The 24066-nt window shown below is 49.7% G+C and overlaps 1 protein-coding gene across 2 annotated transcripts; it reads left to right on the top strand.

Moving 5' to 3' along the window:
* Positions 1-4497: 4497 nt before the first annotated feature.
* Positions 4498-22927, top strand: LOC122369623. 2 transcript variants are annotated; one of them, XM_043344513.1, is made up of 15 exons: positions 4498-5449; positions 5666-5843; positions 6186-6313; positions 7566-7729; positions 8087-8193; positions 12193-12277; positions 14376-14581; positions 14834-15034; positions 15325-15882; positions 16143-16367; positions 16955-17095; positions 17443-17536; positions 18084-18202; positions 18557-19565; positions 21715-22927. In XM_043344513.1, the coding sequence occupies exons 1-14, from the start codon at positions 4698-4700 to the stop codon at positions 19562-19564; spliced, it is 3966 nt and encodes a 1321-aa protein (XP_043200448.1). In that variant the 5' UTR covers positions 4498-4697; the 3' UTR covers position 19565; positions 21715-22927. The 2 variants fall into 2 exon arrangements, with proteins under 2 accessions (XP_043200448.1, XP_043200447.1); XM_043344512.1 differs by having other exon boundaries at positions 4499-5449; positions 21817-22927.
* Positions 22928-24066: the final 1139 nt, after the last annotated feature.

The following is a 24066-nucleotide window of genomic DNA, read 5'->3' as shown; positions in this document are numbered from 1 at the left end:
CAGTATCCTGAGGATAGAAGCACGGACAACGGTGATTTTCTATTCATCGAATCCTAAGTAAAGAGGTAGTCCTATGAGACTGTTATGTCGCGTGGCTCGTGATTATGTGTAGGCCGATTACAAGAAATGGCCCCTTCGGACGATAGAGATAAGCAATAACAGACACAAACAACAACCGCTGCTTGTCGAAGATTTGGCTCTGTCAATCAGTCAGATCAGTTGAATTTTCAGAACTTTCGACTTTCGAGGATTTACGGCACGGAGTGGGGCAAAATTCATGATGAGGAATGCACCAAAACCGTAGGGTAAATTTCCTTGCACACTTTCTCGTCTACATTTTTAAATAGGCATTCTGCGGCGTTTGCGTATTTACAAATTGCAACCGAGCTCCGCCGTAGGGTATTTTATTTCCGCCGTAGTGTATTTCACTTGGGGGATTTTCTACCATACATCTGCCTGAGCTTAGGGTAATTACAATTTGTCGGCGACGTTCAAAAATGATGCACCTTTTTTCGCAGTATAGGATATCGCATGTGCATATTTCTGCCTTTTTGGGTGCGCTTTATCGGTTTTTCGTGAGTAACTCGCGTAAAAACCGTCCGATCGCGACGAAACTTTCAATACCCCCGATTTTATCAATTTTACACCTACCCTGAAAATTTCATGACCCTGACCCAAATGAGTAATGACCTTTGACCTGTGACCTATTTCTCGAGACCATGTTTGGCCCGAATCGCGATTCGGCGTATGCCGGCTCGCATTAGCCGCGCGGTTGCAGTCTTCACGTGGTTTCAAGCGTTGAAACATGTGATATGATGCTGATCCCATGCATTAGGGTGGGTATCAAGGTCACCTGAAGGTCAGGTCAGCTCAATGACCTTTGATGACCTCGGTTCACTTTTTCGAGTTTTACATGTTTCTAGGCTAGTTTTTGGAGCTGATTTCGAATTTAGCAACCATTTGAACATCACAGGGGGTGTAACGAAATTATCCGGACACCTTTCTTCCCGCTGTAAAAACAAAAAAATCTGGTACTTTTTCTTTTAACTGAGCTTGTAGCCACCTTTCATAAAAAAACTCAGTTTATTCACCTCGTTGGTTTCTGCATATATTTGGAGTGGTTTCAAAGGACAGTCAGAGAGGAAATGAGGAACCCACACAGTGGCGAATGTTCTGGAGCATTTCAGCCAATGGATCCTCCAGCACACTGGCTTTGATGCGGACCAACGCCGTCTAAACCTGCGCCTGCGGTTGAGCAGTGCTTATGGCGGGTGGCTCTTCATACACCTCCTGCTAAGCAAGAGCCCACAGGTTTTCGATTGAATCGGGATCGCGACTTTTTCCAAGTCATAAGCGTTAGCCCAGAATGATTGAAGGTTCTATAGGCATCACTTCCCGTTCTTTTAGGGACTTTTAAGTAGCGCGCCGCCACGCATGAAGACAGCGTGGCTTGAATCAGGCATCAGTGTGCGTTCAGAAACCGTGCCCTCCTAATATGCCGTCTGGTTGAGCGCCTCCAATCATGCTCCACCACCTTCCCTGGAAAAGCTCCACCCTTGCCTATGGGGCAAAATATAAGGGACAAATACACAAAGCAAGACAGATAAAAACAAAGCAAAATTAGCTCATTACCTAATGAAATTCAGGCTGGAGCAAAAACATAGGTAATAGATATCTATGTCAAATTAGAATGAAAGATTAAAATCAACCTGACCAGCCCTTACGGTCTGACCGGGTCCTAACCACCTGACCTTACTTCGCCTAGCTTGACCCAATTCAACCTAGCCTACCACAACACCTGCAGAGGTACCTTCCTGGAAAAATGACGCCCAGGGAGATGACTGTCCAACTTATTGGAATACTACCATTATTGCTTGTCAAAATGTGTGTCATCATGCTCTTGTTTGATAAGTGATGTATAATAAATATGATATTTAATAATTATCTCCTGACTGTTGACTGTTGAGTGATCAAAATATGCAAATAATCAGGGTACAATCCTGTGCATAGTGCACACTAATCATGTTGTTTTTGTGTAGGCCCTCTGCATATTGTTGTGTGTACTGCTATGTGCACCTCAAGTAAAAAAGTGACTGGTGGTACATGACAAAAGGTTGAGCAATTGTGAAGTTCATGCCCTTGGTCTTGCTGGTGCCAAATGCCTATAGCTATAGCAGGATCAGTGAGGGTTGTAGACATGCTACATACATTGTGCATTGAAGATATTGGCACAAAGTTCATCCGTAATTACTATGCTTTAACACCTAATGTAAGAACTAAGAAGCGACGTAAATGCCCAGATGATAAAGCTCTCTGGTCAACATCACACAAATTTATTGACATACTTTGCAGGTACATATTTACATTCATGGCAAATACTTTCGATTTGATTCAGAAACTAGTTGCTAGTAAGCTTGCATCTTTGTAGGTACAACAACGACCATATATTAAATCATAAAAAACCTTCTTATGGCATTTATCACATACCTTTTTACCGAATAAGTACCTTATACCTAGCTACCATGCAATGATTCTAAAATTTGTCCGCAATCCATCTATATCTCAACTGATACAATGAATTTCAAATACCCTAACAAAACCTATAACTGTAGGTACATAAGAAGAATGCAATACTACAAGAATTATGAATTTCTGAAGTTATTCTCACATGCTGGAAATTGGAATGTTGAAACTCTACTTTTGTTGTCCATTTCCATGTTTGATTGAGCCATCATATAGAACTGTTTTCGTTCTTCAGTCACAAGCTTTCCCACAAATCTTGAATTTTTACACATCATCTTGAACCATGCTCCAGTCTTTCCAACAAGGTACTATGTAACATCAAAGCAATTTTGATTTGTTACAACAGCTTCAGATCATGATAGGCTTGAGGTTTGTTACACCATTTGCCAGACAAATCTCTACAAAATGTGTATCAATTCCCAAACTAAGTAATTGATCATATCAGTATTTGCAGTTTCCACACAATGTTTCATAATACTATTCTATGTTTATAAAAAGAAACTCAAATAATCCACAAATTGTTATTGAAACACTCCCACTTCAAGAATTCACAGCAATAACAGACAGTACAAGTTCAGAAGCAAACAAACATTGCGCCACATTTCGTATGAAACGCGCCATCGTCCTGAAGTTTCTACCACAGACGGTAGTTCAACCGCAGCCGTAGTGCGAAAACCCCTGCCCACCTTACCCCACGGCGGAGCTCGGTTGCAATTTGTAAATACGCGCGGCGTTTACGGCGTTTCCGACGCAGAGTGTGGGAGGTTCGCGCCCGGTGGGATTTCGTGATTTTGTGTGAATTATGATGTTTTTCTCCTGTTATTTGGTAGTTATTGGTAAAAGTCGAAAGCCCTTCTCATTTTGAATGACTGCCAATGAAAGTGCCGGTCGGAAACAGCATGATTAGAAGTTATAGCGTAGGGCGGACATGCCCTGTATTTTTCCGTTCAGCGCCAATTAAGCCTTGAAAGAAATGGTCAAATTTCAAGTAAATTGGATGGAAATGCTCAAAAATTAAAATATTGGTGATAAGGGAGCTAACGACTTACGACTGAGTAACGCTACATCAGTAATTCGTATGAAAATTTGTTGTGTCGTCTGTATTTTCGGAGCAAGCTCTTCTGGCCTGAAAAAATAAATTGCAGAGCTTTGGGATTATAGGATAGGGCATAGTCATTGGGCTGTGCTGGATACATCAACCTGTAGACTACTGTAGACTGCAATGAGTCGCTGAATTGAGACTGTTTCTTGCTTTTGCGACCAGGCTGCCGCATTGGGACAGTCTGCCCTAGTGCCCACCTCTTGAAGTTTGAACACTGAACAGTCACCCTGGAGATTTGTAAAGGAATTGCAGGTCATGGTGTGGACTCCACAGTTGTGGACCCAACCTGGCCTCTTGCACCAAAATCCTCTTACACCAATGCTTGGATTATTTTGCATCCATCATCATCCACCAGTTGTCAGATGGGATGACCACCATCCCTGAAAGGAAGTGTGAGAGGGATGTGGATGGGTTTGTCCAGAGGGTGGCAAAGACAGAATTGCCCTGGCTAGGTGTTTTACATGAATGTTTGTGGCATCAATTGCTCCTTACTGGTAGTGTTTGGGCTTTTTTAATTGCTTTGCAATGAAATGATAGCATTTGAAGCTAAAGCAAAGCTTTTAGCAAAGTCCAATGAGTGGCCTTTGGGGTGAATTTAAAATATGTCCCTGCTGTATTATAAGTCACATTGCTAATTGATCAATTTCAAGTGTATGAGTGACTGAGCCCAGCATTTCATCAATCAATGCTTGTTAATTTCACAGTGCTACAACCTATTGTCATCATCAAATTTCTCTGAAATAAAAAATTGTAACTTTTCTTATGATCTTTTCCTACAAGATTCAAATAAGCCTGTAAGAAAGTCTAGCGATCACTTCCTAATTCCTAATTACTATGTTCCAGGATGAAAGTCTAGCAATCACTTCCTAATTACTATGTTCCAGGATGATGTGAATAAGCTAATTTCCAAACTATCATATTTGTAATATACAGGTCCTAGAGGTTCATCACAATTTTCATTGTTGCAGGCTGTGAAAATAGTTGCAATCATTACTTACACATTGGATTTTGAGTGTGGTAGAGCCTTGCTGTGTGAGCATCCACTGGCTATAGACTCAGCCTGACCAACATCATGGAGCAAGAAGACACGTCTGTGTCCCCATTGGGTGGCATTAATATAGCTGCCAAGCCTAAGAAGAGTATACTGAAGCGCAGTGATCCAGAGCCCAGTGAGGCGCCTGGCGATGGCGCCGGCGATGACGGTTCGGACGCCAGCAAGCGGCCGTTGCCGTTCAGTCGCATCATCCCGGAGCTGTCGCGGCTGGAGGAGGAGGACGCCCGCCTGGCCAGCGCGGCGGCCATCGCCAGCGACCTGCAGAGCGTCAGCAGCGCGGCCAGCCTCAGCCCGCTCAGCTCCGACGACGAGGTGGGCGACAAGCCGCGGCCGGACCCGGGCGCAAAGCCGGCGCCGCCGAGCAGCGGCCGGCCGCGCCGCCGGCGGGGTGGCAACCGGCACATCCCGCGGCGGCCGCCGCCGTTGCCCGGCGCCGAGCCGCTCTCACCGGCCGGGAGGGAGTTCCCGCCGCGCGGCGCCCGGCCGATGAAGGGCCGCAGTCCGAGCCCGGCGCGGATGGTGCGCTACAGCCCCAGCCCGGAGCGGGGACCGCCGCGCGTCCGGCCCAGTCGCACCCCGCCGCGCCGCAGTCGCGGCCGCCGCAGCCGGAGTCGCAGCCCGCGCCGGCGCAGCCGCAGCCCGGGCTGGTACCGGCGCGGCCCGAGCCCGCGGCACCGGCGCAGTCCGGGCCGCCGCCGATGGAGCCGCAGTCCATCGCCGCGCCGGCGCCGGACCAGGAGCCGCAGCCGCTCACCGCCCTGGGGACGCAAGTGAGTAGCGCAGTCTGAAGCGGACCGACTTGAGAATGCTAGCCAGCTTACTTTTTTTTTAGATTTTTTGTTCGTGGCCTTATGCAATTTTGGACAGATCGATATTAGATTGCTTATTCTTACTGCCACACACCAATAGGTAATTGGTGTGTTATGCGCGATGATCGTCAACATTAACCGCACCATGACGTAATAATTTGTATCGTTTCCCTCCAGCGTGGAGCGCAGTCTGCTGGCCATGTCGCGGACGCCTGGGCCGCCTCCGCCGGGGTACGGGCCGCCGGCCGGTCCGCCCGGCTACCCGGCCATGCCGTACCCGCCGGTGGCGGGCGCGCCACCGCACCCGGCCTTCCCGCCGCAGCCGTTCCCGGGCATGGCCGTCCCGATGGCACCGGTGAGTTAGTCGGGGTGACTTTGTGGCATCGTGATGCGGGAAGGCGGGTTAGTGAGGGACTGAAAATTATTTGAGGTTTTTTATGTACCGCGGAACCTTTTGTTTGCCTATATTGTTTCCCTAAAGAAATAAGGCAGTTATTATAAAACCTCTGTTGAAAATTTGACCATGTAATAATTAAGAAGAAATTTTAATAAACCAGGTTTGAAATATCATTTTTTCCTTTCTTGCCCCGCGGATGTCCATGGCGATTGTGTCAAGCTCCAAACATCTCCTATGCCATGACTGTCCGCATTGTACGCCTTATTGCGCCCCTGTAACATCTTTGTGCCGCTCTCACAGGGTCCGGCGCCCCCGTTTAGCCAGCCGATGTACGCCGCTCCTGGTGTGCCCCGTCCCGTGTACGTCCAGCCCCCGGGTCAGCCTCCTCAGCAGCCGGTGCCGCAGCAGCCCACCCCGCCGGGAGCCAGGTGGGTCCGAGTGGGACGCGAGGCGGAGGCACTAGCGAGCTACGTACGCGTGTCTTATGGTTTGACTGCATTTTGAGGATCGTTGGTCTAGTTCACTCACTCCTCCAATGACTCGATTCAGATAGCTGTTGTCGAGTGCCGTGGATGACCTATATAGTCCGGGCGTCCTGGATTCGATATTGAGTGCCCACTGGGCACTGCCCATGACCTATATAGTCCGGGCGTCCTGGATTAAACTCAAGCATCATTAGACAATAGACAGCCGCTATGCTGACAGATAATTTCAACCTTGTTTTACTTCATAAGATTATAGCTAGGAACCAGTAAAACGCCTTTTGGGCGAAGAATTGAGCGAGCGAGATAGTGAGCCCTGCACGTGCGGAAGGGCGAGAGGGTACTTCCAACGGGCTTGTGCAAAGCACCCTTCTAACCGGTCGCTAGCGGTGTGCCAAATTTGAACGCAATCGGCTGAGCCGTTCCTGAGATCTGGAAGCGGCATTCTGCACGTGCGCACGTGCAAACGAGGTCCAAAATGACTTTTGCACGGCACCCTACTAACCGGTCCCCAACCGTGTACCAAATTTGAGCGCAATCGGCCCAGCCGTTCTCGAGATCTGGAAACGCCCCCTGCACGCAACACATGGGAATGCATTACCTGGTGGGTGCCTACCTGTATGCCAAGTTTCAGCGAAATCGCCCTAGTAATTACCGAGTTACTGAAATGGGAACAAATTTTGCACCTCTTCTTTTTGTATTTTGCACGTGCAGTGGGGGTCACTCACATAGATCAAGAGTATCCGACCTTTGGTAGAAGGGATGCAGCTACCCTATCAAATTTACCGCAAGACAATCGCTCAAGGCGCTGCTGAGATATGGGTCTCTCAAAATCACTACCTTTGCAAAACTGCTTGAACACCCATTGACTTTTCACGTGGCACGTGCCACGGCGGTCACTGAGATGTATCAAAAGTAGTCAATTACGGTGTAGAAGGAATGGGGCTACCCAGCAAAAAAGACCGCAGGCCAATCGGTCCAGCGGTTGCTGAGATATAAGCCTCTCAAAAGCGTTACAGGCCGGGCCGGGCCGGGCCGCTCATACTGAGATTTTTTCGTTATATTGAAAAGACTTCGCTTCGATCGCTGTGCTCGCTCGCTCGTAATAAATGAATGTCGATTCAGCGATAATTTTTTTCAGTGATCGAAACTAACATAACTTCTGTGTGCGTCTGACCCGTCCCTCTGTCCCAATCAGCACCCCCAGTTCGTCCGGAGTCCCGGAACACATGGACTCGGACAGGCGGCAGCCGTCCGTCCCCCGCCTTCTGACTGACGTGCAGCAGGCAAGCCAGACGCCGCCGGCCGGCGCCGGGTCGCTCAAACCGGAAAAACTTCCTTCAGAGGAGGTGGAGAGCGCGGGTCAGTGCATCGGGGGTCGCCACTGAATCAATCCAGGGGAGGAGAGTATATGGTGGTTCGGGTAGAATGTAGTCTAAGAGGTCTATAAGCTAAAATGGTGGCTGTCTTTACTAATATGCGGCTATTTAGAATGAGCGCCGATGAGTTTTTTTTTTTTTTTGTTGCAGGCCAGGCACACTGAAGCCGAAAATGCCGTCATTATCATATCTGTGTGCAGGGTTGCTGTGTTCGAATATCTGTCACAGAAGGTCTAGTAAGAGTCCGTTGCTGTTCGCGCTGCTTCATTGTCGACTCTCTCGTCTGCCCGGCGTCTGTTATTGGGTGTGTGCTTGATAGCGTCTGTCTCGGTCCCTACAGAGCTGGTTGAGGTAAAGAAGAAAAGTCCATGGATGACGCAGCAGCTGCTTGACATGAAGAATGAGCTGGAAGCCTTGAGATTCACCTCCTTTCCATATTCCGATAGGGTGAGTACTGAGTATATTCGTATCTTTTATGGAGATGATTTCGGTGCCTCTGCATAGGTCCGTCTTGTTATAACGAGTCATGAGCCTCGCGCTTCGTGCACGTATACATGTACAACCATATGGCTTGCAGCCCCTGCATTGATTGCAACATTTGCAGGCCGCTCCCCTAGCAAAAGATGAGCTTAAAAGTGAAGTGGTGCGTCTTATCTGTGAAAAGGTGCATGGAACTCTCCTTTTTCCCGTACCGTGTTGTTATTTGTTTTGTTTTTGTTGTAAATATCAAACGGCGGCGCGCAGCGCTTCCGTTTTTGTCACACCGTATAATACATGTTTTCTGCGCATGTTGTAAACATTCAGTGGTGGGCACTCGTAACTCCACCGGGACTTCGATAACTATAATTCGATAACCTCTTTCGAGGTCAGCGACTTCGATTACGATAACTCGATAACCAAAGCGGTCACTTCGATAACGCGATAACGATAACTTCAAAAAAGAAAGAAATCGAATTCGAAAGGATAAGATATTTGAAGGGAATAAAATTCTGATTAATATTTAATCCACTCGCTCATACAACACCATTATTACCCAGCTGCTTACACAAAAGGGAGGGCGAACAATGAAAATATTATTTTTCTCGTACAAACAAACAAACAAACGTACAAACAAAAACTTGAATATCTTTGGCGACAGAGCTTGTTGGGCCAAAAGACATTCCAAATAGCATTTTTCAGTGTGCAATCTACAAAACTGCTATCTCAGTTCAAACTCCATGTTGAACGTGAACTGTTCGCTTTAATACGCTCGCGTCTATTTGATGAAGTTTTCGTTATCGATTGACCGAAACCGATTGACTTCGATAACGCTACTTCGATAACGATAATCAATAACGATAAACCTGAAAAACGTTATCGTCGATAACGAATTCGTTAATCGTTATCGATGGGAGTATCGAAGTGCCCACCACTGTAAAAATTTCAGACCCTGATTCCAGGTCACGTCAAGTGACCTTACCTCAGTAAAAAAAAGTTTCAATGCTCGCCATAGCTACACCGAGTGGACGATCGCTGGGTAATTTTTAGCGATTGACAAGACTGAGTTTTTTTATAAATAAAATGTATATCTCAGAAATTTGATATCGGTGATCTAAGGTCAGGTTCATTTTGCGTCCCGTCAGGTTCAGTTTAAGTCAATTGGAGGAAATTGGAATGCGCCCCTTTTGGGCGAAAGCCAAGCTTAACACTTTCAAACATCGAATAACAAGTAAATGTGACACACTGAACCGGAAACTTGCCATCCATGAGTCCTCATAACCCGCGCCCTGATGGGGGGCCATTTTGGCCTCCCCCTGTGGTTTTTCTTAAATAGCGAGAAAACGGCGGCGCGCAGTGCCGCCAAATTTTGGGTACCATCACCAGGGCATCAATTTGACACCTTGACACAAAATTTCAAGTCACAAGTCACATTGGGTCAGGAGTTATTGAGGTCAAACTGAGGTCATGTTCTGTTCGAGTAAAAATGAGCAAAAAACATGACATCTTGAAACGCTCACCAAATCTACAGTTAACAAGCAATTTTAAAGGTCTTTATGTGGTTGTGTAGAGAAAAGACGGCGCTACAAAACTGCTATCTCTGATTTTCGAAATTTTTGGATTTTTACACCCAAAAACCAAAAACAAATGTTTTTTTTTAAGAAAAACTAAAAAAAAAATCCCAAGTTTTTGATTTTCGAAAAAAAATCGGAATATATGTGAAAGTCCCTGCGCTCTTCGATATAAATACCAAATTTTAGGTCGATGCCTCCTTTTTTGGCCAAGTTATAGCGAAAAAAAATGTTCAAAATTGATGACGTCAAATTTTTGAACTAAATTTTTAGCAATTCTAGACCACGTAGCGCAAAACGAAGACCATCATTGAACTCCCAGTGACGACCTGCATCGAATCGATACCAATTTTGTGCAAAAATATCAACTTTGAAATTTGACCTAATTTGACCTGACCTTGACCTGACCTTCACCAAAACATAATCTCAACTGACCCCAAGGGCTGCCTGTCCTACATAATCGCATTTGGCATATAAAATGGACCATAAAACATGCATCACATGATATTTTTAATTTGTGACCCTCAGTGACCTGACCTCTGTGACCTGACCTGGTATCAGTGACCTCAAATAGCAAAATTTGTGTTTGAAGAACATTTCCCCATCGATGACTTTCAATTAAATGCATTTTACTCGATTTTACAATGCATTTCTTGAAATGCCTGTAAACGGTGAAAATTCGACCTTTGACCTGACCTTTGACGTGATCGGTTAGACCGAGGTCAATGAAATTGGGTCACAAGATAGTTCCCCGTTGGGGCTATCCAACGCCGTTTACCGCTTGTCGCTATGTTGCGTGGTTCTCGAGATCTTAGGGGGGGGGGGGGGGCATCAGACCGCGTTGCTCGGCAGACCCCATCAGGGCGCGGGTTAATGCTCCTGAGGCCAGCTCAGGTCATGAAAGATCTCCAACAGTTTTGTTACGATAACTTTTGATAGGGACATGCTAGAGAGATGACATTTGACAATACCTTAAGTTCAGTTCGACAGTGCGGATCGCCTGATTACGAGCGAGCGAGCGCAGCGAGCGAGCGAGTTCATACTGAATTAAGGGAAAATCCTGAGTATGAGCGGCCGGCCGTGGGGACGCTCTTCAAAAGCTAATATCTTAGGAACGGGACATCCGATTGACAAGCGGTCTTCTTTACTGAATGTCACTTGGACGTAAAAGTTCTGTGGTGTGATGGCCACCATGCGTTCTTGCCAACCACCGCACGTGGCGCGTGGTAAAGTTGGACATTTTTTAAGAACCCCCAAAATTGCAACCTCAATAACGGCACAACGGTTGGGCCGATTGAATTGAAACTCGGTACACAGTTAGGTCTCCATCAGATAATTCATCTGCATGTGTTAAGGTTGGGGTGCTACAGCACGTGCGCACGTGCAGGGGGCGCTCCCAGATCTCGAGAACGGCTGGGCCGATTGCGCTCAAATTTGGTACACGGTTGGGGACCAGTTAGTAGGGTGCCGTGCAAAAGTCAGTTTGGATCCCGCTTGCAACGTGCGCACGTGCAGAATGCCGCTTCCAGATCTCAGGAACGGCTGGGCCGATTGCGTTCAAATTTGGCACACCGCTAGCGACCGGTTAGAAGGGTGCCTTGCACAAGCCCGTTGGAAGTATCCTCTCGCCCTTGCGCACGTGCAGGGCTCACTGTCTCGCTCGCTCGTTCTTCGCCCAAAAGGCGTTTTACTGGTATACGGACGTGACCTTTTCCGGTCAGGTCATGACCTTGACCTGAGGTCAAATTTTCAAAATGACTTTCCAATGTCAAATTATAATTCATTCGACGCGTCTCGATGAGAGGAACACGCTGTTGGCAGAAGCAATGTTGTGATTTTCTCGAGTCAAAAGTTATTGCAGAAAAAAATGAACATTTTTCGTAACAACGGCTATTAAAAGTTAAAGTTGTTGCCCTCAATAAACTGTTCATCCGGGGCCAAATCTGGGAGATAACTTGGGAAAAGGCGTTAATAGAGCTATCGAATGCGATTTTCTGCGGTGCCGTTGCTTTATTTGCTCCAGAGTTATGCACCGAATTGTCAAATTGTTGAAGTAGGCAAAATTTGACCTTTGATGGCCTTTGTTGGCCTAAGTTTTGTCCTGACCATAAAAAAAATAATGATGTGTTGTCTTCATTATTTATGACGCCCTCTCGAATGCTTACCGCGTGTCGCTACGTGGCCGAGGAGCCGAGTTAGACAGGAGGGAGCACGAGAGTCCCCCCCCCCCCCCCCCAGCACTGCATGGAAAACTCGCGATCACCGGCTTGGAACGGGTTAAAAAGGGCTGAATATGCAGATGACAACACTAGTGAGCGGGAAAAGCGGAGTGATGTTAAAACTGTAGACACATATTGTGCACTGGTTTTTGGTTTGATGTAATCTCCTCGTGTTGCAGTTTCGGAAAGCCAGAGAATATCAGCAACTGTTGAATGAAGCTAGAGCAAAGCTGGGATTTGCGGAGACTAAACTGAAGTTAACTGGTAAGTGGAATGCTAACAGATCACGCTGTTGCAGCGTTGCTCAGAAATGTATACCAGATGTCACCTGATGCGACCGAGTCCAGCGTGCTGCGTTTATTCCATTGTCCCTTAAAGGAAATAGTTCACTTTTAACATGGGATTTTGAACTGGAATAGCAGTTTCGTAGCTTGAGCTGAGACTAGCACAAATCAGGAGCTTTTACGGCTCAACGATCACCCTAGACGAAGATATTCCATTTCTCGTTCCGAAAAGAGTGCCTTGCAGAGGAATGTGTGCCTTGCACAGGAATGCAGCCACGTCATCGTCAGCCAATCAGCATGCTGCTTACAGCTAATGCAGCATGCGTAGGTTTGAACTACGCAATATGATTGGTCAACGCGTAATAAGCTTCCGCGTCAAACATTATTTTACATAGAATATAGTTCGTCCTATATTAAAATATAGAAAATAATTGTTTTTACAAAAAGGTTTTATTTTATTTTCTGATCATTTTGAGCATAAAAAATTGTAAATCCATAGCAAAATACTAATTTCAGGAAAGTGAACTGTTTCCTTTAAGATCATCAAAGCTTTGCTTTTTCACACTTCCCAACTAAGTGGCGATGCGAATCAACGTAGCACCAAGATGGCGTAGGTACTGTCTGAGAAACACCATGTATGTGTCGAACTTTTGCTAATGTCCGTGTCGACTGTCGAATGTCGGACTTGGGTTAACCCGCGAGTTGCTGGGGGGGGGGCGTTAAACGCCCCCACTTTTTTCGCCGGGCCATAGCATAAAAACGGCGCGCCGCAGGCGCGCCAAATTTTGGGTACCTGTAGGGAATTGATTGAAGTTTATTGTGACAAAGTTTCAAAAAAATCGGTCGGAAAATTTTTGAGATATCGAGGTTTTAGTGACGTCATGATTTCTGAGTTTTCGACCAAAAACGGCATATGTTCAAAAAATCATATAAAATCACAGAATAAACATACAGACATGCCGTAAACGCCATTAGACTGCCAATACCATGATCAATCAAATGGCTATCTTCGATTATTGATTATCGTTCCGCATTTTCCATAATCTTGAACTGAATCTTGGCAATTTTTCGCGACTACTTCACGACCATGATACATGAATTTATTAAATTGAACTTTTTGAGCCAAACACGTACACATATGATAAAATGAATGTCACCATCGTGTTCTACGCCCCAAATTACCTATAAAACATGTGTCACAGGCTGCGAATATCAGTTTTGATTTTCGGGGATATGTGCCTACCCGGTTGACCTGACCTTGACCCTGACCTATGCTTGACTGACCCCTACATGGAGCTGACACTCTTGTAGGCCTTATAAGATGGATTGTGCACCGTTTTGACAGAGTTTATGGCGAGAGGCGCCCATTGCGAAGTCCTGAAGTCCATGCTACTGAAAGCCCGATTTCGGGTGTTTGACCTGACCTTGACCCGACCTGTGACCTCAAAATTCAACTTTAAAGTACTCATCTGAAGCGTCTCGTCGCGCTCTTTCGTTTGTCGCCTCGTGCGTTTCGCTGCGCCTATTGGTTCTCGAGTTATCGGCTGAGGGCGTTTAACGCCCCCCCCCCCAGCAAACGGTGGGTGGCGAAATACCCCAGCAACTGCCGGGTTAATGTCCCCGTGATCCGAATGAACCGAGGGCTGTTCACGGACCCTGTGCGCGGTCGGACCGTACACAGGCTGTAAGCTCTGCCCACTGCGTCCCTACGTCATCCTTCCGTCACCGCAAACAGCGACCGCTGTGGCCGGTCGGGACTGGCCACAGCGGACCGTCCACCGCACGCAGCCGTGACGTCAGAACCGCCTACCCATCCCCTACCCCCACGCCTGCTGCACACACCGCACACACGGCACTCAGCAGTTTGCGGTGCCCGTGAACAGCCCTCAGGTCAGCTGATGTCCCTGGGAATGGCGTCAGGACAGCTGGTGATGAGTGATTATTTTGTCGCCTGTCTGCCGGACAGGTGTCGGCGGTCTGTGTCTGAAATGGACAGGTAACGGCCAGGACATGGCGAGTCCCGGCTGTCTGTCTGAACTGGACCGGGGATGACGTTATGCGTGGGCTTTATGTTACAGCCGACGGTCAGGTGATCACCCTTTCGCCCGGCACCCTGACCCGTCTGAAGGCCAAACAGGATGAGTTTTTGGCACAGCGCGACCGGCTGGCCGGCGAATTGCACCAGCTCAAAATGGAACAGAAGCAGCATGGCGACAACAATGTCGTCATGCGCAACGGAAAACCCGTCAACAACTGGGAGCTGCACCAAAATCTCAAGAAGCAGGTCGGTTTCGTCAGGGTTTCAGCCACATACTAGCTGAAGGATTTCTGGATACGGTCTTACCGGATGTATTTTTGAGCGTCTGTCACAAGTGTTTGCACGACTGGCATGAGTGATATAAGGCGTGATTTAATCGGTATGTAATTGGATTTGTACGCTTCGGTTACCGGACTTGCGACGGACATCGAGGTAAAACGCCCGTAGATCCTACACAGCGAACAATTAGAGCTGATTTGTCTTTCTACGCGATCTCAGGGGGAGCTGCTGAAGGCACTGGAGCCCGTGTCGGGTATACTGGCCCAGCTGAAGCAGTTACTCGACCCCTTCTGTGCCAAACTGGAGAAAGGGATCATTACTGACGTCGGCCGGGCGTTAGTGAAGCAGGCCCAGGACGAAGCGGAGGACGACGATGCCGCTAGCACTCCTACGCCTACCGCCGCTACGTCTAAGTCTGAGGTGCGTGACGGACAGGGAGGACTACGCGTCACTAGCCAACTGATCTAGCTACAGTCCCACCAAATACGTTACATTGAAATGGACTTTTATCGAGTGACAGGGGTAGAACTAAGAACTAAGTAAGAGTTTGGCAAACGTCTAAAAAATGTTCGTTCACTGAGTTATGTTTGAGATCGTCGAGTACGCCTTCGGGCATGATGGCTTTGGCTGAATTTACCTCAATCCGTCCGCGCGTCTCTCGTCACACCGCTCGCCTTCAGCCCCTCTCACCGTCTCCCTTCCGTCGCCAGGTGTCCTACCTGCTGCTGGGCGACGAGACGCTGGCAGCCGTCCAGGTGTACATCCGCGAGCAGGAGTCTCGCGCCTCGTTCGGCTCGGCGCTGCCGCCCGGCCGGATCCGGCTGGTCTCTCGGCCGGACGTGGAGTTCAGCTCGGTCGAGTTCCGCCACTGGGTGCGCGCCGCGGTGCGTCAGTCAGGCGCCGGCACCCTGGTGCTGCTGGCCGGCGCTGGCTGTCTGGAGTCGGGCCACACGGCGGGCGGATGGTCGTTCTCGCGGGCCGTGGCGCCGCTGCTGCCGCTGCTGAGGGACCTGCGCGCTGACGGCCTGACGCGTGTCGTGGTGGTGGGCTTGCCGGTGAAGCTGGAAGCCGATAAGGACGACCGCGCCGCCCAGTTCAACGCGGCGCTCCAGGAGCAGCTGGAGAACGCGGGGCCGCACGTGCCGCGGGTCATCTACACGCCGGTCAAGGGCGGACCCAAGGATGGGTTCGGCGAACAGACAGAGGGCGGCCTCACGCTCGATCTGTACGACACACTGCGACTGGTCATCGAAAAGTGCGAACAGAAGGTGAGGAGAGCTGCGCTGGAACATGCCGGGTACCTCGAGGTGTAGGGTGGTAGTGATGGGACGGTATCGATCGCTTTCCATGCAGTAAGTTATAAGTACTAGGCAGTGACTATAAAATATACGGTCGCATATTGCGATCTCATTCTAATTAGCTGTCACTTCCCTCACTATTGTTGCCAATCTCATTGTACTGTTGGCCTGTGTCATCATAGTTTGTCCCTCTGGTCTGTTCTAATCGAATTCCTGTGTCACCCCGCCAGCTGCCGAAGCCGGTCCGGCTGCCTTCCACGGCCGACTCTGGCGACGCCAACGAGCTGGACTCGCTGAAGGACGCCTCGGAGAAGCTACAGGACCTGCTGGACGGTCTGCGCGGACGGCTGGCCGGTGACGAGGCGGCCGGGCTCGGCGCCGTAGCCGCGCTCATCACCAAGCTGAAGGATCGGCCGATCGGTGCCGACCAGATGCCAAAGGAGGCGGAGGAGCCGGTACGGCCGTCTGGGAGACCGATAATCTCCGCAGTCCGGGCGCCCGAAACCCGAGCGGTGTTCGGGCGTCATTTTTATCAGTATGCTGCCATGTTACTACTGGCATTTCTGGGCGTCTCATTGATGCGGGTCACCAACGTAGAGCATGCGGCTCTTAACGAGAGGTCGAGAAAGTACCCAGGGAGTAACTTTCATGAGAAAAGACCACCATAATGCTGATAAAAAGGACAACCGAACAGCGATCCGAACTATCAGGCGTGGAGGAACAGACTAACGTGGTTTTAGTAGAGGGCTGGGGTTACGCACAGTGGTGCGAAAAGGGATGTTACAGCAACCTTGTCAGATACTAGCAGGTTGTCCCATTATCTTTGATACGGTCCAGTGGTGACGTGCGCTATACATTTTCTTAGTGGGCCATCTAGTTGTGAGGGTGCTACCGGAAGTGCGAGGGGGGTCGAATGCGTAGGGCGCACCGCACATCATGAGCAATGCCATCTATTGTTGCCGACTGCCGACTCTCAAACACATTGTGCTTCTTTTTTATCATCCTTACTGCTTACTAAGCCACGTTGTAATCTCGCGCACAGATCAACCTGAACGCCGAGGATCCGAGTGTGTTTTTCCGCGACCCGGCCGACCACGTCTGTCTGCACTGCACGAAGATATTCCTCAACGCCAAAACCTACCTGGAGCACCTCAAGTCGGAGGAGCACAGAAAACAGTACCTGGTCAGTCATGTTGGGGAACGGCGACTTGTCACCGTATTCTGGGGTCTAGATTTGGAAGAAATTGCGCTTGAGAAAGTTTCGTTATTTTGAAATCGATGAAGTATTTGATACGAACAAATGGAGGTGGTCAAAATGGAGCTGAACGACAGAAAATCTGATTTTCACAAATTCGAGAGCCCACCTTCACATGAGACTGTTAGTTATATCGTTATTCGGTAACTATACCAAATAAAAAAACATGTAGGAGAAGCATCACAAGCCTTGGCATGTCTAGCATTGCTATATTTGCTTGTTTATTTGCATTGGTACGTATTTTCATTCTACTGACTCATTGTCTTGGTCATCAGACCGCCCTGCAAAACGTTCCTGAAACTCCATGGCGGAAAGACATTCCTCCCATTGAGAAGAAAAAGAAGAATGCTGAATCGAAACCTATCAAAGGCAAGTTTGCCCTACAGTCAGCCCTTTGCTTATTCATAAGCTGTTTCAAAATATGTGAATTACTGAGCAACCAAACGTTACAACATAAGCGATTTCGTCATCAGTGTTGATCGTTCCATTCGTATAGGCTTTTATTGAAGTCCAAAGGTTCACTGTTGTTGCTAAGTCATCGAGTTATCGAGTTGTGCATTCGAGCACCCGCGGGAGCGATATGTTCGATTGTAACCCTGAACAACCCCTGCGCGTCTGGTTCGATATGTATCACCGAAATTACTCCCCATTCCGCGACTACGGCCGCTGACTGATCAAACGTCCGACCGCCTGATTCCGTCCCGATCGCTGACCGATCGCTGAATACCTCTGACCAATCGCTGACCACTGACCAATCGCTGACCAATCGCTGACCAATCGCTGACCGCTGACCGATCGCTGACCGCTGAATCCCTCTGACCGATCGCTGACCGCTGACCGAGCGGACGTCCGGCCGCCTGATTCGGTCCCGATCTACTCATTTGCGCTGATTGGGGTTCTGATTGCGTGGCCGCAGGACTGGATATGTTCATCCGTGTCGAGTGCTGGTACTGCAAGGTTTGTGAGATGTTTGTGGGCGACCTGCGCTGCGCCTCGTCCCATCTCAAGTCCCGCAGACACAACGCCAAGTATGATGTGAGTGTGCGATGTCTATCACCTTGGCAGGGTGATATGATATCTTTATTGTACGTATTAGAACTTAATACATTCACGAAGCAGTGTCATAAAGACGTGCAGATATGCACACAATGTTGATTGTAATTCAGATCGTAAATTATTTTTTTAGACTTTTCTTATTACCTATGTATTTTTTTTTTTTTACTACTACTGATGATTGTCACTAGCATCATTCCAGAAGTTGGTTCCTATTTGTGGTGAGTCTCTCGGTGAAAGGGTCGTACAGAGGTGCCCCACGGATCAGCCCGCGCCTGTTGCTCTCTGACCGGTCGGACGGTGTGCCGTGCCGCCACTCTGTCCCTCGCTCGACAGGAGTACCTGGAGAACAACCCGAGCTACCACGCCGTGGTGGGTGAGACGCGCAGCCGGCTCCTGGTCCGGTGTGCCGAGGAACAGGAGCAGCGCATCCGCCAGCGGCGCGAGGAGGAGGCACAGAAGCGCGGCGACCGGCTCAACGAGCGGATGCGCCGCCAGAGCGAGGGCGCCGTGCAGGACGTGACTGACGAGGTGGGCGCCGCTGCCGGCGCCGCGGTGGCCGTCACACCGCCGGCCGTCACCAAGAAGGCCGGCATCAAGCTGAACCTGCTGACTTCGTCGGCACCAGCGCCCGACGAGATGGGCCAGCTGAAGCGGAAGGTGCAGGCCAACCTGGCCGCCGAGCAGGAGTCCAAGAAGGCGAAGGTGGAGACGGCCGAGAAGGAGGTCAAACAGGCGGCGACCAAGAAGGAGAAAGAGGCTGAGGCGCGGAAGGGGAAGGTTGAGAAGGCGCCCGAGGGCCCGGTGCCGACGGTCAGTAACCTACCGGAGGCGGAGGCGGCCGCAGCGGCCAAGGTGAAGATCACCCTGCCCGAGAAACTGTCCCAGAAACCGGCGGCCGGCGCCGCTGCCGTAAAAAAGAAGGCCGTCCCGATCGTCGGCAAGCTGCCAAAGCTGCGTGTCAAGAAGCCGGAGCCCGCGAAGCCGGCCGCTGAGCCGCCCCAGCCTCCCGGCCAGCTATCCAAGTCTGAGCTGGCCACTCTGGAGCTGGCCAACAGAAAGGAGGTCCTGGCGACCATTCCTCGGCCGGCCTGTCCGCCACCGGGTACTACCCCCGCCCCCGCCGCCGCCCCCTCCCCCACTGCTCCCGCTGTCCTGCTTGCGCCGCCGCAGACGGAGGCCATCAGCGACGACGAGAACCCGGTATCCGATGTGCTCGACCTGTTGGATATCGACCTGCCGGACGCCGACGAACGCGCCGACGCCGACGAGCTGAAGATGCTGGGCATCTGCGACGAGGATGTGGCAGCGCAGCAGCTGCCGGCCACCCGACCGCCGCCCTAAGGTGAGATATCCGCCGCTTGGGCGAAGGGGAAACTACTGAGCGAGGTTAGGGGCTCAGGTAGGCCGGCCGGCCTAAGGTGAGAGCTCCTCCAGGCGACGAGAGATTGTAGAGCCAGAGGATGAGCTCAGGGAGGACCGCCCCCCTAATGTGGCAGCTCTGTCGCTCGGGCGACGGGAGACTTCTGCTGGGTAGGGCACGGATAGAACGGCAGTCCTGGAGAGAACGTCAAGACGGACTGTTGACTGGTAATTGGGCCAGGTCAGAAAGGTTGGACTTCCACCCCGGGTGGGGATTAGGTGAGTTCATAAACCATCCCGGGCTAAGGTGGTATGCGGCAGTCCTGAGCTCAAGCAACTGGCATTAATCTGCTGCTGTGAGGTAAGAGGTAATGGTGCAGACCTGCTAGCCTCCACTCAGAGGTAAGGTATAAATGAGTGTGCTGTCAGGCACACGGCATGAGGCTGTGATGCAGTGATAGGAAGTCAACTCGGGTCTGACCGCTGCCTTCAGGTAATGGTTTTAATGGTAATAAGTAAGTGCTTCTTAAGTCACACGCACATATATCATATCAGTCATCTGCATTGCAAACACCATTTTAGGACCGGGTTGTGAGTTCGGGAATCAAGTGAGTATCGGAATTGGTTTCCACATAGTATGGGAAGGTATAGTCCCTGGCCTTGTGGTCTAAATAAATGGGTAAGCAGCATAGTTGGGACATTTATGTTTTATTTTAGGCTGAAAAGGGACATTCTATCGAAGTAACGTAGGATTTACGTTTCTTTGGAATGCGAAACTTACTTAAGATTGATGATAACTAAAAGCTAGAGTCGTATTGAATTGAAAGTCGTATTGAAAGTCAAAAGCGCTTTGTCGTATTGAATAAATTTGTTAAATTATCGCAGTTGTGTAGTGCATTACACTATCAATACAATCATTCAACGTGTCCGTTGTTTTCTCGATAGTACCACAGGTGATACACGTATTTCCCCACCAGTGGCACATGTCTCCCCTCAGAGCCGAGGAGAATGGAGGGACAGGGGTGCGCCCAGCTGGTAATCACGCCCACACGGGCTTTGGCACCACCGGGCGACCTTTTCGGCGCCATTGTTTTATCCATTTTCTCCCGGCCGGCCATGTATAACACCTCAGCCTATTCAGCTATTCATCCCATTCATTTACTGTCATTCATTGCTCGACATAAATCAGCGGCAGTGAATGCGTGGATGCTCTGTGGATTTCCAGGCCCATTTTGACATTAAATTTACGTAGAGCTAAACGGGTTAAAATGCATTGGGGTGTCTTCATTATTGAGGGAATCGTTGAGAGGTTAAATATAGAAAAGCAGGTTAGGTGGGTTGTCCCTAAAAGTAAGAGAGGTGGGTTTCATGATGCACAGTGGTTTCATATCCTTTGAGACCCCCGGTCTTCGGTCCACTGCTGTTGTTTTGTGTTTGGGCGTCAATGTGTGCAGATAGCTCGCCCTGTCTCAGGCACTGGGTCTTGTATTTTATTCGGACAGTAAGCCTATAATATATTTGATATCAGGACGGTGGGCTTACCGTCCAAAATGTTATTCTCGTATCTGTTCTGGGTGACATTGCTATGATGCCATTTTGTTGATGCAATGTTTGCGGTGCAGAACACCATTTTTCCGTATTGTTTTGTTATTTTTCTGCTTCCGCTGATGCGGTGCTAACTGCGCCCGCGGAGTAGAACAGCACATGTTCTTCACAATGTTCGTTCTATGACTTGTCAGTGTTCTCTTGCGCTGCGTGATGTTTTGTTTTGACTGATATGCATTTTCAGGTTTATGTCAATCGTTGTGTAATATTATTTGTGACACAATACATAGTGACAATGATCTACAAAAATATGCAATTTGATTGCTTTAGATAAATGTAATGACAGTATTTTAAATCAACTCATTTTGTCTCACAAAGGATCGTTGTAATAAGACGAAACCTTCAAAAAAGTTGAGACGTTCTCATTGTAAAAGGAAAATATGCCGAACAGTAATGGAGCATTTTAGCTATGTGCAGCGATTTTGTTTACGTTGGCCATCTTTTATGATTTGTTTATAAAAACAAAACTAAATCCGCCATTCCCATATGGCGGGTCTTTATTTTTGGACTTCCGTGCCTTTCTCCAGGCAGGGAAGTGGCACCGCCTGAACGGCGGTCAGACGATGCGGTGCGGCGGTCTGGCAGCAACGGCCGACCTCTGACCGCAGTGTTTTGGCAATCGCGCTCAGGTTCCGCGGCAGGCGGGACGCCATCTTCTGTCGGCCTGCTGCGCTCTGGCCGGAGCTTCGCGCCTTGAGCGTCCATCTTCTTCATATCCTTCGGCACCGGCAGCGAGAGTGCACGGACCGCGCCGTGTATCTTCGCCGTGTGGGTCCGGCTTTTTGGAGAACTCGCATCTCTCTCAGGAGCGGCGAGAATCGACGCCACTCAGAAGTCATTGGAGGGACGCGCTGTGACTTGAGACTCGATCAGGACATGATAAACGCAGGGAAGTGTGCTGCCAGCGGCTCAGTTGGGAGGCGACTGCGCCCAATCGCTGACCTCGGATGTGCAGTGGCCGTGCTGAGCTGTGTGCCGCGGCCGCGCTGGGACGGAAGACTGGCATATGCCACTGGTGAACGCAGTGGCAGTGGAGCCATTTTAGTCTCATCTGAGCAGTGGTTTACCCCGGCGGTGCGGCCTCTATCGCGGGCCACTTCCGTTGGCACACACCGCGGGCCGTTTCCAAACAGTGCTGCAGTGAGACCGTCAGTGTACATAGCTTGGTCGGCGGCCGGGCGATGCGACCCCACAGTGCGGCCAGTGACTGTGGAAAGTGAGTGTTCTGGTGCGGGGTCCGCAGAAACATCCGTGGACGACACGGCCTAGTGAACGCCGCGACACCGCCGGTGCGCTCGAGCGGTCGAGACCTGCGTGACGACCTCCTCTATCATTGTCGCGAGGTGCGGTGTTTGTGACTGACTGATGTGCCCCGCTAGCCCTCGATACAGCCATCAGCGGCGCTGCCTGGTCGGGCCAGCCGCCTGCGGCCTACGAGTGCTGTGGCTATGCTCAGCAGTTAACACTAAATGTCGCACTGTACGGCCCGCCATGGAATACATGTCACGGTTTCAGATTTGTCAGTCTTTTCGGTGTTGTGTGCACACCTTTTCACGCTGGTTGTATCTGGCGGCTGGACAGGTCGTGAGCACCTGCATGAAATGAAACTGTCACCAAGTGTGTGGCACAATGATGAAATGTCATTCTGTCGCGTTCATTATCGGGTTGAATTGGACACTGCCTAGAGACGATTTCATGTAAAAATACAGTCTGGCAATACACCTTTTCAGAATCACGGAATCACGGTATCTTTTTGTGTCGAGAATGTGATTTCTGTGAAAGTCGAGCGATATTACCCACCTGCTGGCTGCTTCTGCAACGTCCTGAAACCATTTTGGCAAATGTGTTTGTTTTCGTCGAATCGCTTATTCTCGACTGCGCTGTGAATGCGTATAAATACATTTTGTGTGGCAAAACTCTGTTTGGCTGCTGAAGCACGGTTGAGCGGACTCCATGGCTATTCTTATTTTAATATTCGCCCATTTTCACATCGGCTAACGTATAGCCGATTTGTTTGACCCTTGATCGAGCTGAAGTCTTAGGTCGTTGGTTGACCCTCAAGGTTTCCATAGTTCTTATCTCTTATACGTATCGCCCATGGTATCGCTAAGCGTATTCCTTGGCGTGCCTGGCTGTCATTCAAAAGTAAACACGTTAGTCCCTATTTTCGGCGCCCGCTCCTAATGTGAGGAAAATATTTTCCTTGACTACAGTTTCGGCGGCATCTTTCGTTCTCCCCAGCGGATAAAATCAAAGTCCTCCTCAGCCCCTGGTGAAAACTGACACAGATCGTCACATGTCGTATCTGCCCCGTTTTTCGAGTTCTTTGAACAAGACAGTTTAGCACCAGCTCGACAGAAGAACTCTGAACATCGTCGCGAGGAAATGAAGCGTTTTTGTGGGGGACCGAAATGAAGAGGCCGTCGCGACTCGCGACACCTTGTGAACGGGACGGTTCAGATGGATAATAAATAACGTCGCGGTGCCGGAGAGGACAGGGCGGTGCGGTCGATAGTCCATCAGAGGCCGGCGTCCATCGGCTCTGCGCTACCGATCGCCGCTCTGCGGTCGCCGCGTCGCCGGTCAGATTATAAAGCGCCGGTCGAGCGGATGAGAGTGGGGACCGGGCGAGCGTTCCAATTCGGGCTATCGGGTGACGGCGGCAGTCAGCCGGACCGCGAGGGTGGAACAATAGGCGCCGTATGGCAGCGGACGATCGCAATCCGGCAGCGCTGCATATTCGTTGCCCGGTGATAATTCCGATTCGGGTGGTTTTGCATAGATTTAGCGGTAGAAGTTGGGGCGGAAGCAAGAAGAGGCTTGACTCGGGCCTATAACAACGGGGTAGCGTAACTAAAGCGATGCAGTGACCCATGTGG

The sequence above is a fragment of the Amphibalanus amphitrite genome, unplaced genomic scaffold (assembly GCF_019059575.1).
Source record: "Amphibalanus amphitrite isolate SeventyFive unplaced genomic scaffold, NRLGWU_Aamphi_draft 001056F_arrow, whole genome shotgun sequence".
NCBI classification, from domain to species: Eukaryota; Metazoa; Arthropoda; class Thecostraca; order Balanomorpha; family Balanidae; genus Amphibalanus; species Amphibalanus amphitrite.
Note: the sequence above shows the minus strand (reverse complement) of the source record. Positions and strands in the feature narration are given on the sequence as shown.

Bases quoted from the DNA above. Each gene is read 5' to 3' on its own strand.
- LOC122369623 (XM_043344513.1), top strand. From the start codon at position 4,698: ATGGAGCAAGAAGACACGTCTGTGTCCCCATTGGGTGGCATTAATATA. The intron at 16,368-16,954 runs GTACGGCCGTCT...TCTCGCGCACAG, and splicing joins CAAAGGAGGCGGAGGAGCCG to ATCAACCTGAACGCCGAGGA. The intron at 18,203-18,556 runs GTGAGTGTGCGA...CTCGCTCGACAG, and splicing joins GACACAACGCCAAGTATGAT to GAGTACCTGGAGAACAACCC.